The following is a 17,238-nucleotide window of genomic DNA, read 5'->3' as shown; positions in this document are numbered from 1 at the left end:
GCCAAGTGCTTGCTCACAGGGGGTCGTTTTGACCGTTGGGGTTTTACATAATTATTGTATGGCCTTGCCTTACAATATAAAGTGCCTTGGGGCAACTGTTTGTTGTGATTTGGCGCTATATAAAAAATTGATTGATTGATTGATATGCTCTCCCCTTCTAGTCCCCGTCAGTACTCTAGCTGCAGCATTTTGAATTAACCGAAGGCTTTTCAAGGAACTTTTTGGACAACCTGACAATAATGAATTACAATAGTCCAGCCTAGAGGAAATAAATGCATGAATTAGTTTTTCAGCATCACTCTGAGACAAGACCTTTCTAATTTTAGAGATATTGCGTAAATGCAAAAAAGCAGTCCTACATATTTGTTTAATATGCGCATTGAATGACATATCCTGATCAAAAATGACTCCAAGATTTCTCACAGTATTACTAGAGGTCAGGGTAATGCCATTCAGAGTAAGGATCTGGTTAGACATCATGTTTCTAAGATTTGTGGGGCCAAGTACAATTACTTCAGTTTAAAAGCAGGAAATTAGAGGTCATCCATGTCTTTATGTCTATAAGACAATCCTGCAGTTTAGCATTAATTAATGGTAGGGCTTCCTTGAGCAGCCTGGTAGGAATGGGGTCTAATAGACATGTTGATGGTTTGGAGGAAGTAACTAATGAAAATAACTCAGACAGAACAATCTGAGAGAAAGAGTCTAACCAAATACCGGCATCACTGAAAGCAGCCAAAGAGAACTATATGTCTTTGGGATGGTTATGAGTAATTTGTTTCTCTAATAGTTAAAATTTTATTAGCAAAGAAAATCATGAAGTCATTACTAGTTAAAGTTAAAGGAATACTCGGCTCAATAGAGCTCTGACTCTTTGTCAGCCTGGCTACAGTGCTGAAAAGAAACCTGGGGTTGTTCTTGCTTTCTTCAATTAGTGATGAGTAGTAAGATGTCCTAGCTTTACGGAGGGCTTTTTTATAGAGCAACAAACTCTTTTTCCAGGCTAAGTGAAGATCTTCTAAATTAGTGAGATGCCATTTCCTCTCCAACTTACGGGTTATCTGCTTTAAGCTGCGAGTTTGTGAGTTACACCATGGAGTCGGTCACTTCTGATTTAAGGCTCTCTTTTTCAGAGGAGCTACAGCATCCAAAGTTGTCCTCAATGAGGATATAAAACTATTGACGAGATAATCTATCTTACTCACAGTGTTTAGGTAGCTACTCTGCCCTGTGTTGGTATATGGCATTGGAGAACATAAAGAAGGAATCATATCCTTAAACCTAGTTACAGCGCTTTCCGAAAGACTTCTAGTGTAATGAAACTTATTCCCCACTGCTGGGTAGTCCATCAGAGTAAATGTAAATGTTATTAAGAAATGATCAGACAGAAGGGGGTTTTCAGGGAATACTGTTAAGTCTTCAATTTCCATACCATAAGACAAAACAAGATCTAAGGTATGATTAAAGTGGTGGGTGGACTCATTTACATTTTGAGCAAAGCCAATCGAGTCTAATAATAGATTAAATGCAGTGTTGAGGCTGTCACTCTCAGCATCTGTGTGGATGTTAAAATCGCCCACTATAATTATCTTATCTGAGCTAAGCACTAAGTCAGACAAAAGGTCCGAAAATTCACAGAGAAACTCACAGTAACGACCAGGTGGACGATAGATAATAACAAATAAAATTGGTTTTTGGGACTTCCAATTTGGATGGACAAGACTAAGAGTCAATCTTTCAAATGAATTAAAGTTCTGTCTGGGTTTTTGATTAATTAATAAGCTGGAGTGGAAGATTGCTGCTAATCCTCCGCCTCGGCCCGTGCTACGAGCATTCTGGCAGTTAGTGTGACTCGGGGGTGTTGACTCATTTAAACTAACATATTCATCCTGCTGTAACCAGGTTTCTGTAAGGCAGAATAAATCAATATGTTGATCAATTATTATATCATTTACTAACAAGGACTTAGAAGAGAGAGACCTAATGTTTAATAGACCACATTTAACTGTTTCAGTCTGCGGTGCAGTTGAAGGTGCTATATTATTTTTTCTTTTTGAATTTTTATGCTTAAATAGATTTTTGCTGGTTGTTGGTGGTCTGGGAGCAGGCACCATCTCTACGGGGATGGGGTAATGAGGGGATGGCAGGGGGAGAGAAGCTGCAGAGAGGTGTGTAAGACTACAACTCTGCTTCCTGGTCCCAACCCTGGATAGTCACGGTTTGGAGGATTTAAGAAAATTGGCCAGATTTCTAGAAATGAGAGCTGCTCCATCCAAAGTGGGATGGATGCCGTCTCTGCTAACAAGACCAGGTTTTCCCCAGAAGCTTTGCCAATTATCTATGAAGCCCACCTCATTTTTTGGACACCACTCAGACAGCCAGCAATTCAAGGAGAACATGCGGCTAAACATGTCACTCCCGGTCCGATTGGGGAGGGGCCCAGAGAAAACTACAGAGTCCGACATTGTTTTTGCAAAGTTACACACCGATTCAATGTTAATTTTAGTGACCTCCGATTGGCGTAACCGGGTGTCATTACTGCCGACGTGAATTACAATCTTACCAAATTTACGCTTAGCCTTAGCCAGCAGTTTCAAATTTCCTTCAGTGTCGCCTGCTCTGGCCCCCGGAAGACAATTGACTATGGTTGCTGGTGTCGCTAACTTCACATTTCTCAAAACAGAGTCACCAATAACCAGAGTTTGTTCCTCGGCGGGTGTGTCACTGAGTGGGGAAAAACGGTTAGAAAGGTGAACGGGTTGGTGGTGTACACGGGGCTTCTGTTTAGAACTACGCTTCCTCCTCACAGTCACCCAGTCGGCCTGCTTTCCCAACTTGTCCTTTCTAAAGTGACTTTTGGTTGTACAAGTAACTTTTTTTGGTGCAAGTAATTTTTTTGTTACTAGCACCAGTGCAAGTAGGTTAAAAAATGTATTTTGACCCCTGTACTGTGACTGTAAAGCACTACAAAGGGTGGTGAAATCTACCCAAGGGACCACTGGCTCCCCTCCATCCCTGACATTTACCATAAACACTGTCTGAGCAAAACCAGATCCCTTGTTCAGGATGTCACTCAGCCTCACCAGGGTCTCTTCACCCTCCTCACAGGAGATGCAGGTACCTGAGCACACTCACAAACAGGCTTAGGAACAGCATCTAACCACAGGCTGTTACACCGTGGAACAAAACTCCCCCTCCTGTCCACCATGTGCACATTACCGTGCACTGCTTACACACTGTCATTGTACTGTCACAGCATCTGTTCCTCCTTTACATCTTCAACCAGTTTACACAAATCAGCTGCTATATATATATATATATATATATATATATATATATATATATATATATATAAAACAGCTGAGTGGATACTTTTTATTTGATTGGTGCTTTGTATGTCACGTGACAGATTATTTGTCCCATTTGTGTTGCGTTGCATTTAGTGTGCAAATTTGGTACCATGCTTAGCTAAAGGATGCTCACTAATGCGGGCAGCGTTTAGCTAAACATGCAGAGTTTTCTGAGGGACGACAAGTTGGAGGAACTAACTGACGGTGCTAATTCTGCAAACACACACACACACACACACACACACACATATATATATATGAGGTCTATTAGAAAAGTATCCGACCTTATTATTTTTTTAAAATACCATATGGATTTGAATCACATGTGATTGCGTCAGACAAGCTTGACCCTCGTGCGCATACGTGAGTTTTTTCACGCCTGTCGGTTGCGTCATTCGCCTGTGAGCAGGCTTAGAGTGAGGTGTGGTCCACCCTCTCGGCAGATTTTTATTGTGAATAAATGTCTGAACGATTTGGAGCTTTGCTGCATCAATTTTTTTCCAGAAACTGTGAGAGACCTCCAGGTGGACACCGTTCAGAAAATTAATATGGCTTTCAGGGACGATTTTATGGGGATTAAACAGATTACGGGGCGTTACTGCCGCTTTAAGGACGGCCCACAACTGCTGAGAGCGCAGCACGCTCCCAGCCCCCATCGACAGGCTGACACCCTGCTGGAACAACCAGATCATTTCCAACGTGAAGGCTTTGTTGATCCGGGACCTCGTCTGACTTTCACAAAAAGGCTGAAGATGTGGATATCAGCACTTTTTCGGTACATTCCACCGTTACAGGAGTTTTTTTTTCATGGAAAAAGAAGCCGAGGGACGCGCCACGGAGCCGTTCATTACGCGGGACAAAACCACCTCGGTGTTGGTCTAACAGGACGGCTTAAAGGTGGATTTCAGATGGATTCCGGCTGCTTTCCAGTCATGTGAATATCCGATTGTGATTGTGCATGAACTGAACATGCCAGAACATGTCCCGTGAGGCTTCATCACTGCGTTGCTTTGCGCTGAGCGGCTGCACCGCGACGCACGGAACTCTTCCGCACGTCTGTCTTAATGTGCTGATGTCCACGTCTTTTCACAATTCCTATGCTAGTCAGACAACATACCGGATCAAGACAGCGTCCAGTTTAAAAATGAACGGCACATTCCACTGTTACAGGAGTTTTTGTCATGGAAAGAGAAGCGGCTCCACCGCACGTCGCGGTGCAGCCACTCGGCGCAAAGCAACGCAGTGATGAAGCCTCACGGGACATGTTCTGGCATGTCCAGCTCATGCACAATCACAATCGGATATTCACACGATTGGAAAGCAACCGGAATCCGTCTGAAATCCACCTGAAAGCCGTCCTGTGAGACCAACACCGAGGTGGTTTTGTCCCACGTAATGAACGGCTCCGTGGCGCATCCCTCCGCTTTTCTTTCCATGAAAAAAACTCCTGTAATGGTGGAATGTACCGAAAACGTGCTGATGCCCACATCTTCAGCCTTTTTGTGAAAGTCAGACGAGGTTCCGGATCAACAAAGCCTTCACGTTGGAAATGATCTGGTTGTTCTAGTGGGGTGTCAGCCTGTTGATGGGGGCTGGGAGCGCGCCGCGCTCTCAGCAGTTGTGGGCCGTCCTTAAAGCGGCAGTAACACTCCGTAATCTGTTTAATCCCCATAAAATCGTCCCTGAAAGCCATATTAATTTTCCGAATGGTGTCCACCTGGAGGTCTCTCACAGTTTCTGGAAGAAAATTGATGCAGCAAAGCTCCAAATCGTTCAGACATTTATTCGCAATAAAATGGACCCCACCTCACTCAAAGCCTGCTCACAGGCGAATGAAGCAACCGACAGGCGTGAAAAAAACTCACGCATGCGCACGAGGGTTCAAGCTTGTCTGACGCAATCACACGTGATTCAAATCCATATGGTTTTTTAAAAAAATAATAAGGTTGGATACTTTTCTAATAGACCTCGTGTGTGTGTGTGTGTGTGTGTGTGTAGAGAGAGAGAGTTATACTTTATTACATACTCCAAGGACATAATAAAATCATCATCCATCCATCCATCCATTTTCTTCCGCTTTATCCGGAGTCGGGTCACGGGGGCAGCAGCTCAAGCAAAGCCGCCCAGACCTCTCGATCCACACACACCTCCTCCAGCTCTTCCGGGGAACCCCAAGGCATTCCCAAGCCAGCCGAGAGATGTAGTCCCTCCAGCGTGTCCTGGGCCTTCCCCGGGGCCTCCTCCCAGTGGGACGTGCCCGGAACACCTCTCCAGCGAGGCGTCCAGGGGGCATCCGGAAAAGATGCCCAAGCCACCTCAACTGACTCCTTTCGACGTGGAGGAGCAGCGGCTCGACTCCGAGCTCCTTACGAGTGACCGAGCTCCTAAACCTCTCTCTAAGGGAGCGCCCAGCCACCCTGCAGAGGAAACTCATCTCGGCCGCTTGTACTCGCAATCTGTTCTTTCGGTCATGAGCCAAATCTCATGACCATAGGTGAGGATCGGAACGTAGATCGATCGGTAAATTGAGAGCTTTGCCCCCCTACTCAGCTCTCTCTTCACCACGACGGTCCGATACAGCGACCGCATCACTGCAGATGCTGCACCGATCCGTTTATCAATCTCACGCTCCATCCGTCCCTCACTCATGAACAAGACCCCGAGATACTTAAACTCCTCCACTTGAGGCAAGGACACTCCACCGACCTGAAGAGGGCAAAGCACCTTTTTCCGGTCGAGAACCGTGGCCTCGGATTTGGAGGTGCTGATTTTCATCCCGGACGCTTAACACTCGGCTGCAAACCGCCCCAGTGCATGCTGAAGGTCCTGATTTGACGAAGCCAACAGAACCACATCGTCCGCAAACAGCAGAGACGAGATTCTGTGGTTCCCAAACCAGACCCCCTCTACACCCTGGCTGCGCCTAGAAATTCTGTCCATAAAAATAATGAACAGAACCGGTGACAAAGGGCAGCCCTGGCGGAGGCCAACGTGCACTGGAAACAGGTTTGACTTACTACCGGCAATGCGAACCAAGCTCCTGCTGCAGTCGTACAGGGACCGGATAGCCCTTAGCAAAGGACCCTGGACCCCGTACTCCCGGAGCACTCCCCACAGGGTACACCGAGGGACACGGTCGAATGTCTTCTCCAGATCCACAAAACACATGTGGACTGGTTGGGCAAACTCCCATGAACCCTCGAGCACACTGCTCCTCCTGAATCCGAGGTTCGACCATCAGTCGAACTCTCCTCTCCAGTACTCTGGAATAGACCTTACCGGGGAGGGTGAGGAGTGTGATCCCCCTATAGCTGGAACACACCCTCCGGTCCCCCTTCTTAAACAGAGGGACCACCACCCCGGTCTGCCAATCCAGAGGCACTGTCCACGATCGCCACGCGATGTTGTAGAGGCGTGTCAGCCAAGACAACCCCACAACATCCAGAGTCTTAAGGTACTCAGGACGAATTTCATCCACCCCAGGAGCCTTGCCGCCGAGGAGCTTTCTAACCACCTCGGTGACTTCAGCCTGGGTAATGGATGAGTCCGCCTCCGAGTCCCCAGTCTCTGCTTCCTGTTCGGAAGACGTGACGATGGGACTGAGGAGATCCTCGAAGTACTCCTTCCACCGCCCGACAACATCCCCAGTCAGGGTCAACAGCATCCCACCCGCACCGTAAACAGTGCTGGTGGAGAGCTGCTTCCGCCTCCTGAGGCGTCGGACGGTTTGCCAGAATCTCTTCGAGGCCGACCGATAGTCCTCCTCCATAGCCTCCCCGAACTCCTCCCAGATCAGAGTTTTTGCCTCTGCAACCGCACGGGCTGTGGCACGCTTGGCCTGCCGGTACCTGTCAGCTGCCTCTGGGGTACCACCTACCAACAAAGATAAGTAGGACTCCTTCTTCAGCTTGATGGCATCCCTTACTTCCGGTGTCCACCACCGGGTTCGGGGATTGCCGCCGTGACAGGCACCAGAGACCTTGCGACCACAGCTATGAGCAGCCGCATCGACAATGGAGGTGGAGAACATGGTGCACTCGGACTCCATGTCTCCAACCTCCCCCGGGATCTGGGAGAAGCTCTCCCGGAGGTGGGAGTTGAAGACCTCGCTGACAGAGGGTTCCGCCAGTCGTTCCCAGCAGACCCTCACGATACGTTTGGGCCTGCCAGGTCTTACCGGCTTCCTACCCTCCCAGCGGATCTAACTCACCACCAGGTGGTGATCAGTCGACAGCTCTGCCCCTCTCTTCACTCGAGTGTCCGAGATACGTGGCCGAAGGTCAGATGATACGACTACAAAGTCGATCATCGACCTCCGGCTCAGGGTGTCCTGGTGCCACGTGCACTTATGGACACCCTTGTGCTCGAACAAGGTGTTCATGATGGACAAACTGTGACTAGCACAGAAGTCCAACAACTGAACACTACTCGAGTTCAGATCGGGGAGGCCGTGCTTCCCGATCACCCCCCTCCAGGTCTCACTGTCGCCGCCCACGTGGGCATTGAAATCCCCCAGGAAAACAATGGAGTCGCCAGTCGGAGCGCTATCTAATAACCCTCCCAGGGACTCCAGGAAGGTCGGGTACTCTGCAATGCTGCTCGGCCCGTAGGCCGAGACAACAGTGAGAGACCTGTCCCCGACCCGAAGGCGTAGGGACGCGACCCTCTCGTTCACCGGAGTGAACTCCAACACTTGGCAACTGAGCTGGGGAGCAATAAGCAATGCGACCCCAGCTCTCCGCCTCTCCACATGGGCGACGCCAGAAAAATGAAGCGTCCAGCCCCTCTCCAGGAGTTGGGTACCAGAGCCCAAGCTGTGCATGGAGGTGAGCCCGACTATCTCTAGTCGGTATCTCTCAACCTCCCACACAAGCTCAGGCTCCTTCCCCCCTAGCGAGGTGACATTCCATGTCCCAACAGCCAGGGGCTGACGTGTTGGGATAAAATCATCAGTGTTTCTTTATTTATTTGTCAGTCTGTTAGCAGAATTACTTCAAAACTACTTCATGGATTCTCACCAAATTCTCACCACAGAAAGATATTAGGCCATGGAAGACTCCGTGGAATTTTGGAGGTGATCCGGATCAGGATGGGTGCACCTCAGAAATCTGGGATTGCTTGTTTATCCTGTAGTTACCTCAATAGAATCTTCTCCACTCCTGTATATTTCTGTTTGTAGACTGTTGTACATACTGATATTTGTATGTCACTGTTTATTACTGTAATACCAACAGTACATGAACCACCTCCTGTTTGTCTTCCTCTCTCCTAACTGTACATGTTACTCAGACTTGGTATCTAATGGTTCTTTTGCACTTCTGGTTAGATGTCAGCTGCATTTCATTGGCTCTGTACCTGCACTCTGCACAGTGACAGTAAAGATGAATCTAATCTAACTTAAGCTCAACTATCTCATCCAAAAGATCTGAGATCAAGTGTTTGATGCATCAGACATTAATCCAGGTTATTCCAAACCAGTTTATTCAGTTCTTTCAGTAAAGATACACAGAGCCTGGAACCCATGACCACAGGAATGGTGAAGGGGCAGAGCCAGTGAAACCCCTCTGTAAAGCAGGTCTTTGGTCTTAGTGGACTTATAAAGTGACCTTTGAGTTTTTTGGTAGTTGTTACCTCCACATTTAAATCCGCCCCCAAGTCTGAAAGGTTAGAACTCAGGTTGCGTTTGGATTCTGTTCAACCTGGACTTGGGCTGTTTAGATTTTTTATGGTGCTCACTTCCTTGTTGGTGTTGGTTTTTGTTTTTAAATTCATTAAAGCTCATCCCTGAAGTCAAAGTCAGGAACCCAGACGGGTTCACGGAAAAAACAAACAAGTCCACTTCAGGTTTTGTGTTTGATGTATATCTGTGAGCTGTGTAGGCTGCAGAGTGGCACCATTAGAAACGTAATGACATCACATCACTGTGGGTGGAGCCTTACTTGACAGAATGCCAGGTCTCCTGCTCAAAGCCGCGGTGGATGGACTGAGCAATGGATGACTCCATCAGGTCAATGTAGCGCACCACCAGAGGGACAAACAGGTGCTGAAGGTGTTTGTGGAACAGACCATTGCACAGGTGAGCTGGAGGGGGCGGGGCCAAAAGAAAACTGGGTTAGCAACATCTGCACTCAAATCCATCATTAATAACAAACCGTGTGCAGACTAATGAGGCCACAATGCTAACGCTACGACGATTCTAAGATCAGACTTCAGTCCAGCCAAAACTTTATGCTAACAACAGAAAATCATGAAATAAAACCTCAATTCAGAATCGAGTGAAGTCATTTCGATCTGCCGTTAAAACCAGCGAGGGCGACGCAGTGTCTCAGTGTTTAGCACTGTAGAGGTTTCCAGGTTCTCTTCCAAACTGGTCTTTTCAGTGTGGAGTTTGCATCTTCTCCCCACGTTCACGTGGGTTCCTCCAGGGTGCTTAGACTCTGCCCACTTCCAAAAACATGCAGGTTCGGTGAACTGGTGACTCCAAACTGACTGTAGGTGTGAATGAGTTTGTCTGTCTACATGTGGCAATCACTGACCACTGGGACAGGCCCTAAACTGGAATGAGCAGGTTTAGAAAATGAATGAATGAATGAATGAATGAATGAATGGATCAAATATGTGCCCCTAGTAGTATAACGACTAATTCGCCACTTGCAGGCAGGAGGAGAAAATATGATCAGCGCTCAGACAGGACGAGGTGACGTCACTGTTGCACACAGGCAGGACAAGTTAATACGGTTGTCGCTCAGGCAGGATGAGTTAATACAGTTGTCGCTCAGGCAGGACGAGTTAATACGATCGTCGCTCAGGCAGGACGAGTTAATACGATCATCGCTCAGACAGGATGAGTTAATACGATAGTCGCTCAGACAGGACGAGTTAATACAATCGTCGCTCAGGCAGGACGAGTTAATACGGTCGTCGCTCAGACAGGACGAGTTAATACGGTCATCGCTCAGACAGGACAAGTTAATACAGTTGTCGCTCAGGCAGGATGAGTTAATACGGTCATTGCTCAGGCAGGAGGAGTTAATATGACCGTCTTTCAGACAGGATGAGTTAATATGTTATGTCGCTCAGACAGGATGAGTTAATATGATCATTGCTCAGACAGGATGAGTTAATATGACTGTCTTTCAGACAGGATGAGTTAATATGATATGTCACTCAGACAGGGCGAGATTAATATGATATGTCGCTCAGACAGGACGAGTTAATACGATCATTGCTCAGACAGGACGAGTTGATATGACTGTCTTTCAGACAGGATGAGTTAATATGATATGTCGCTCAGACAGGGCGAGATTAATATGATATGTCGCTCAGACAGGATGAGTTAATACGATGATTGCTCAGACAGGATGAATTAATATGACCGTCTTTCAGACAGGATGAGTTAATATGATATGTCGCTCAGACAGGATGAGTTAATATATGTCGCTCAGACAGGGCGAGATTAATATGATATGTCGCTCAGACAGGATGAGTTAATACGATCATTGCTCAGACAGGACGAGTTAATATGACCGTCTTTCAGACAGGATGAGTTAATATGATATGTCGCTCAGACAGGGTGAGGTGATGTCACTGTTGCTCACAGGCAGGATGAGTTAGATATAGATAGAGACTTTATTTGCCATTTGTACTTGCACGCAAGGTTTGGATACATTGGAATTCTTGTGCAGAGCGCACGAGTAAACAAATAAAAAAGTAGAAAAGTCATCATCATCATCATCATCATCATCTTCAACCGCTTTTCTGGGTTATGGGTCGCGGGGGCAACAGCTCCAGCAGGGGACCCCAGACTTCCCTTTCCCGTGCCACATTGACCACCTCTGACTGAAGTCTCAGGACATGAGGATAGAGAACAGCAGTTATTGCACACTTTGTATTCCAACACAGTGGATATTCCACAGGTAATAAAGTGTATATTACACATGTGGATCAAACAGATATTACACCAATGACTGTTATTTCATAAGGAATAAAGTAAAATATTGCACAAAAGGTTATAGTTGATACATGTTGCCCAGTGGGTTTTGGTTGTGAACAGTTTAAGGAGGCCGTCAGTCTGACTGTGGCTAGAAACAAAACCTCTTCTTGAACCGAGTGCTGTGAATGACGCTGCTGTCTGCTCTGCTGTTCCTCAGGCTGTGAGCCGTGTGTTTGGGCCTGAGGAGGAAGTGGGCGGGGCGGTGGGCGTGCCCGATAACGTGCTCTGCCCTCTTTTTGTTAGTACGATCGTCGCTTGCAGTCATTTTACAATGTTCACTGATCTCCATGAGACCACAGAGAGTGTTTGTGGAGACGATACATCACTCTGACTCATGCTGAGCGTGACTTTATGCACAACACCATCACCAAACACCCAGACAAAAAAACACGTACGCCCACGAACCTGAAGCCCAGAAACCTTGCTGGATACTAACACCACAGGGATTTGGTGTGGATGTGAAAATGAGACTGGCGTCAATCTGTCAGGTGGGTGGAGCAGTCGGTTGGGCAGAACAGGTGCTCACGGTGTCGTGTAATTGCAGACGACGAAAACCAAAGTCCGCAGAGGTGCTGAGAGAAGAGGATCTGTTCTCGGAGGACTTCATTAGTTTTAATTCCTCGCTCTGCCGTGATTAACAGTTGCCTTTTTGGCCACCAGAGACTGAAAACCGACTCCCAACAACCGCCCAGCATCCCGACTCATAAACTGACAATCAAGTGAGCATTTAAATCATCTACAGACACATTTAGCAAAGAAAAGCCTCAAACGATTTCAAGAAATGCATTTTTCTCTGATTAATTTTTCTGTGTGAACTGGACTGAAAAGATAATTAGCGAGACCTCGTTTCTGCAAACAAACTGCTTTCCGTCTTTCGGCTCCACCGCCTCGAAGCTCGTGCTCACGTCGCCGAATGTCGTGACACTTGGATTAATTAACAGGACAGTAATTACAAAAGAATAAAAGATACCAAAAAGTGTTTTTGTTCTCGGTGGCGCCCTGGGCCGTCTGTCAGTCTCTTACTGGATTCGAGTGATTTTGGCGTCGGCTGTGTTAAATAACACCTCGTGTCTCGCCAAATCTCAGCTGGCTCCGAGTCCAAGTCTCAGAGCTGCCAAACAGGACGCAGAGATTTAAACTTTATGACGCGATTTACTGCTTTATTTTTTTACATTTACAGTGAGACACAACAAAAAACACACTTTTAAAAGGTTAAACAAGTTTGATGTTTTGTTTAACAAAAAACTATTTGAAAATACAAAAATAAACCAAAGTCAATCTCTAGAAAGTAAGAAAAAATATTTCATCCCCATTTTTAATGAGTTTATTTTAATTGTTGTTTATGAATGATATTGTAAATACAAAAAAAAAAGAAATAAAAATAAAAAAAATCAAGCAATTTTCACTCATCAAATCCAGTTTTAAATGTTTTAGTGTCCCAACTTTTCTGGAATGTGTTTCAGTCCTGAAATGTTGACCAGAAAAAAAAAACATGAAATATCTTTGGTTCAAACTCTTTTTCATATTGTTCCAGCTTTATGACGATGATCCCTTCATGAAAACGTATCAAATCATTCTATTTTAGGAGAATAAGTATGTGAAAAAATCAAACTAATCCTCTTCAGAAGTTAATACACAGGAGACAAAATATGTAACTGACAAATAAAAATAAATTCTTCTACAGAAAAAAAGAAAAAAAAAAAGGTCTGCTTCTTCCAGGTGAATCCGGGGTCATCAGTAGCCCAACATGGACTGAGTTTACATAAGGCTTTTCTGCCATGCAAGGCGCTCACTACACACCAGGAGCAAGTAGGGGATTAAGGACCTTGTCCAAGGGCCCTTAGTGATTTTCCGATCAGGCTGGGATTTGAACCGAGGATCCTCTGGTCTCAAGCTCAACACTTAACCACTAGACCATCACCCCTCTAACCCTATAGTCCTAACCCTATTCCAGAGCCTGATTTAGACCCCTGGTGTTGGTCTTTATTGAATAAAATACAAACACCTGAATGTTCGGCTGCCTGGATGACGCGGATCCATCAGACTGGACTCAGTAATCTGGGTTTGATCCAGATTAAGATTAGACCAGCATGAACTGGAGAGCAAATATGTTCTGAACTCACCGTCCATCCGCAGGAAGTTGTTGAGCAGTTGGAAGAGCAGGAAGCTGTCCCAGGAGTCCACAGGTTGGACCTGCAGTGCCAAGTCTATGTCGGCTTGGTACAGAGACAGGAAGGTCTTGGCGTGTTCGGCCATGGCGTCGGGCCACCACGAGAATGCCTGAGAGAGCAAAAACACGCCGTTCAGTTCTTGGTGATCACTGCACGCTTTTCGGTTTTTGGATCTTTGTGGATGTTTGTTTCTGATGCTCGGCGGCGGTGAGAGCAGCAGCCGCACACCGCGCCAGCGCAAGACACAAACCAGACATTGACAGACGGCGAGTGAGAGGTGAATCATTTCAACGCAGAGATGCTGTTTTATACGGAATAAACAGGAATACAGTGTCATTTCAGAGAGAAATTAAAAAGTCACAGCTTCCTGTTTTAATCTAAAATCCTACAAAATGTTAAAACGCTATGGTTTCTGTCAGTCAGGTCAAATTAATGCTGCAAAACAGTCACAGCTGACCTCATCATCCGCAGACAACAGCGACTCCAACACGACGATGACAGCTTCTTCTTCTGCTATTAAATTTATCAACATAAGAACGCATCATAAAAAAAACAAAGAACATGTGTGAAGCTGACACACGACAAAGCTTCAGTTTCACAGAAATAACCATTCACCCTGACATGCTCACATCAATCAATCAATCAATCAATTTGATCAGGGCCACCGAGGCGGGGGGCAGCCAGGATGGTGTACAATAAATTAATGCAAAAATAATAAAGCAAAAACTGCAATTGTGTGTTTAATGTGAAGAATCAGAATAAGATTCTCATATCAGATTATCAAGTTAAAATCAAACTGTGTCCATTATCAATAAATCAATCACAATCAATCAATATCTTACAATACGTTTCATTTATTATACTTATATTGTTTAAAGTGAAGATTTTCATGTCTTTGAACTGCAGCCTTCAACATGATGTCAAATGTCAAGATTCTATGTGGTAATAATAATAAATAACAATAATTAAAAAAATAATGAATATTGATGAAAATAAATAACAAATAACAACAGTAAATAATAATAATATCAATAACACTAATATTAATGGCAAAAAAATAATAATAATAACATCAATAACAATAACAACACTAACAATAACAATAATAATACATCATAGATGAACTTCTTTTCACATACTTTTTTCTTTATGACATAGTATTTCCACTGGTGGCCACGCCCAGTGCCTAGTGCCCACCCCTTGCTGTGGCCCTGCATGACGGGGAGTTTTTCCTGGAACACTTTTGTGTGCCCTTGTGAAGTTGGTGGTTTGGCATGTGAGTGTGTTTTATTTGAAATCCTTCCCCACAGACAACTTTTCTTGAAGGTGAAGGGAAATAAATGACCTTTGACCGTTCGAAAGTCGTTTGTGCGTCAGTCACCTGCTGAAAAGAAGCTGCAGCTCGTTTTATCTGCGCGGCTTTGCTTTCTTGGTGTGACTGTTTTATTTACTGCTGCAGCGACCTTCTGCTTGCCGCACTAAAAATAAACTGCACAGACACGAAGACGCCACCTTCTTATCAACACGCATTTTACACACGCCGTCTGATGGACGCGACAAGAAGAAGAAAAACAAACACCTTTATGGAATCAAAACTTAAATCCACCGGAGTCAAATTAAACATCAGCTCCAGAGAGACGCCGTTTATTCACCAACGTGTTTCTACTCAACAGCAAAGCTGTGATTGGTGCAGCCACAATTCACAGCCAATCACAGTGCAGAAGGTCAGCGCTGGCGTCTTGGTGGCTTTCCTCACTTACTCACTGCTTCTTACTCAGCGATTTCATGGAACAGACAAAAAGGGTAAAGGACACACAACATGCACACGCGTGTGCTCTCACCAATCACACAAAGTGACGTCACAGACAGAACGGCGCCCCCTAAAACTGACTTTAGAATGATTTAAGAGGTTTTACTTTGTCATCTGGTGGTTAATAATCATATTAATCCATTTAATCACTTTGGCTGAAGAGCTTCTGTCTCAGACGAGCTGCTGAGCTCTGATTTGACGCATGTGCAGCGGAGGCAGGGCGGACTGATTTTTTTTTTGGGGGGGGGGGGGGGGGGATTTGGTCTGCGACACCGGCTTTGAAGTTGATACATTTGTGTGGTCATGTGATTGTCAGCTTTGATGTGCACACATTCACAAAGACGAGTTGACAAACTCACCTCACGTCCCTTTGCAAAGACAACAAAAAGAAAACAGAGAAAGAGAGTCAGAAACCCAAAAGCTTCCAGATCATTCATTAAGTCCCGCCCCTTTGGCTCCCATGTCTCTGTCCCTCAGACTGCACACCACTCCACTGGATATGGTTGTGTCCAGCAGTGTTGGACACACCCCAAATTCACATGCACTGCAGATAGGGCCCTTTCCTCCATTTACAAAAAGGGACTGCCCTAAAACAACCATTTATGGTCACAAACTCTCCTTTGAAAGCTGCAGGAATGACCACTGATCTAAAAAGTACAACAAATAAATAATTTGACAAATAACAGAGAAAATAATCCAGTGGGAGCAGATAAAAAAATAAAAAATAAAAACCTCTGACGGTCAGACCATAAGGTCAACAGAAGGGCAGTGACTCTTTGCTGCCCCCTGTTGACCAACGCAGATCTCAGTGACAACCTTTAGATTATTTAAATGTTTAAAACGTGAATGTTTGCTTCATGCAAACAAAGTGAATTTCACCTGCACATTATTTATTTATAGTGGACACACTTTGTTTCTGAGGACAGTCTCTTCCCAGCATTCAAAGGAGTCACAGCAGGAAGTCCTCTGAATGCTGGGAAGAGACCGTCCTCAGGCAACGGGGGTCCAAACGGCCCCTCTTTCCTACATCCCACCTTCAAACACAGCCTTGTATGACCATTCATGAGAAATCTACTTAAGCTCCCAGTTTTCGATAAGAATACAGACTTCATACGGGCACTGCACTAGTCTTTATAAATGTCACACATATACTTGTTGGAATAAATGACTGTTCATAACAACATGACAGATTATTTTTCATGTTAAACTGTTCTGGGACAAAAGCAAAACCCCACACGGTGGCTTAGTGGTTTGCACTGGTGCCTCACAGTAAGAAGGTTGTGGGATTGCTTCCCGGCCTTTTCTGTGTGTCTGTGTGCGTTTCCTCCGGTTTCCTCCCACAACCAAAAACGTGTTTATTTAGGGTCTGCTCTTTTCTCTGCCCCTGAGCAAGGCAGTGTCTCTACATCTGGAGTTGGTCCCTGGGCGTCGGACTGTGGCTGCTCACTGCTCCGAGTGGTTGGATTGTGTCTAACTGTAATTAAGATGATTAAATGCAGAGGACACATTTCACTGTATTTATGTACAATGACAATAAAGGCTCTTCTTCTTCTTCATTATCATCCAGTTTAGATCACAGAGATCCAAACTGGTCAATGCGAACAGAATTTGAACAAAACAAAAAACAATCTGGTTTAACTGAATCATTGACCCGCCATCTGCCTGACTTTATTATTCCATGGCAATTAACTGGTTTTTGAATAAAACAATATTTTGTTTTTATTCTACAATTCATGGTTCAGATCTGCAGCTGCAGTTACGCTGTCCTACGACTAGGTGCTGCACGTATAAACATGTTTTAACGAATGAAGCTTTTTGATTTCAGTTTGTATTTAAACTTGAAAGCTGAAGCAACAAGCGTCCAAACATTTATGGACCCAACTGTTTTTTTTTCTAGCAGAAGCCCATTTTTTT

The 17,238-nt window shown here is 45.2% G+C and overlaps 1 protein-coding gene across 1 annotated transcript in view; it reads right to left on the bottom strand.

Annotated features, from left to right (window-relative positions):
- The window catches only part of LOC117505999 (calcium-dependent secretion activator 2-like), a gene marked incomplete at its 5' end in the record, with an annotated part of 155,959 nt that overhangs the window by 89,150 nt on the left and 49,571 nt on the right, over positions 1–17,238 (bottom strand). The window contains 3 exons of the mRNA XM_034165543.1: positions 9,290–9,431; positions 13,467–13,623; positions 15,684–15,692. Of these exons, the coding sequence (XP_034021434.1) occupies positions 9,290–9,431; positions 13,467–13,623; positions 15,684–15,692 (308 nt within the window). The remainder of the gene's footprint in view (positions 1–9,289; positions 9,432–13,466; positions 13,624–15,683; positions 15,693–17,238) is intronic.

This window comes from Thalassophryne amazonica, unplaced genomic scaffold (assembly GCF_902500255.1).
Source record: "Thalassophryne amazonica unplaced genomic scaffold, fThaAma1.1, whole genome shotgun sequence".
NCBI lineage: Eukaryota > Metazoa > Chordata > Actinopteri > Batrachoidiformes > Batrachoididae > Thalassophryne > Thalassophryne amazonica.
The sequence above is the reverse complement of the archived record's forward strand: the minus strand, read 5'-3'. Positions and strand labels throughout refer to the sequence as shown.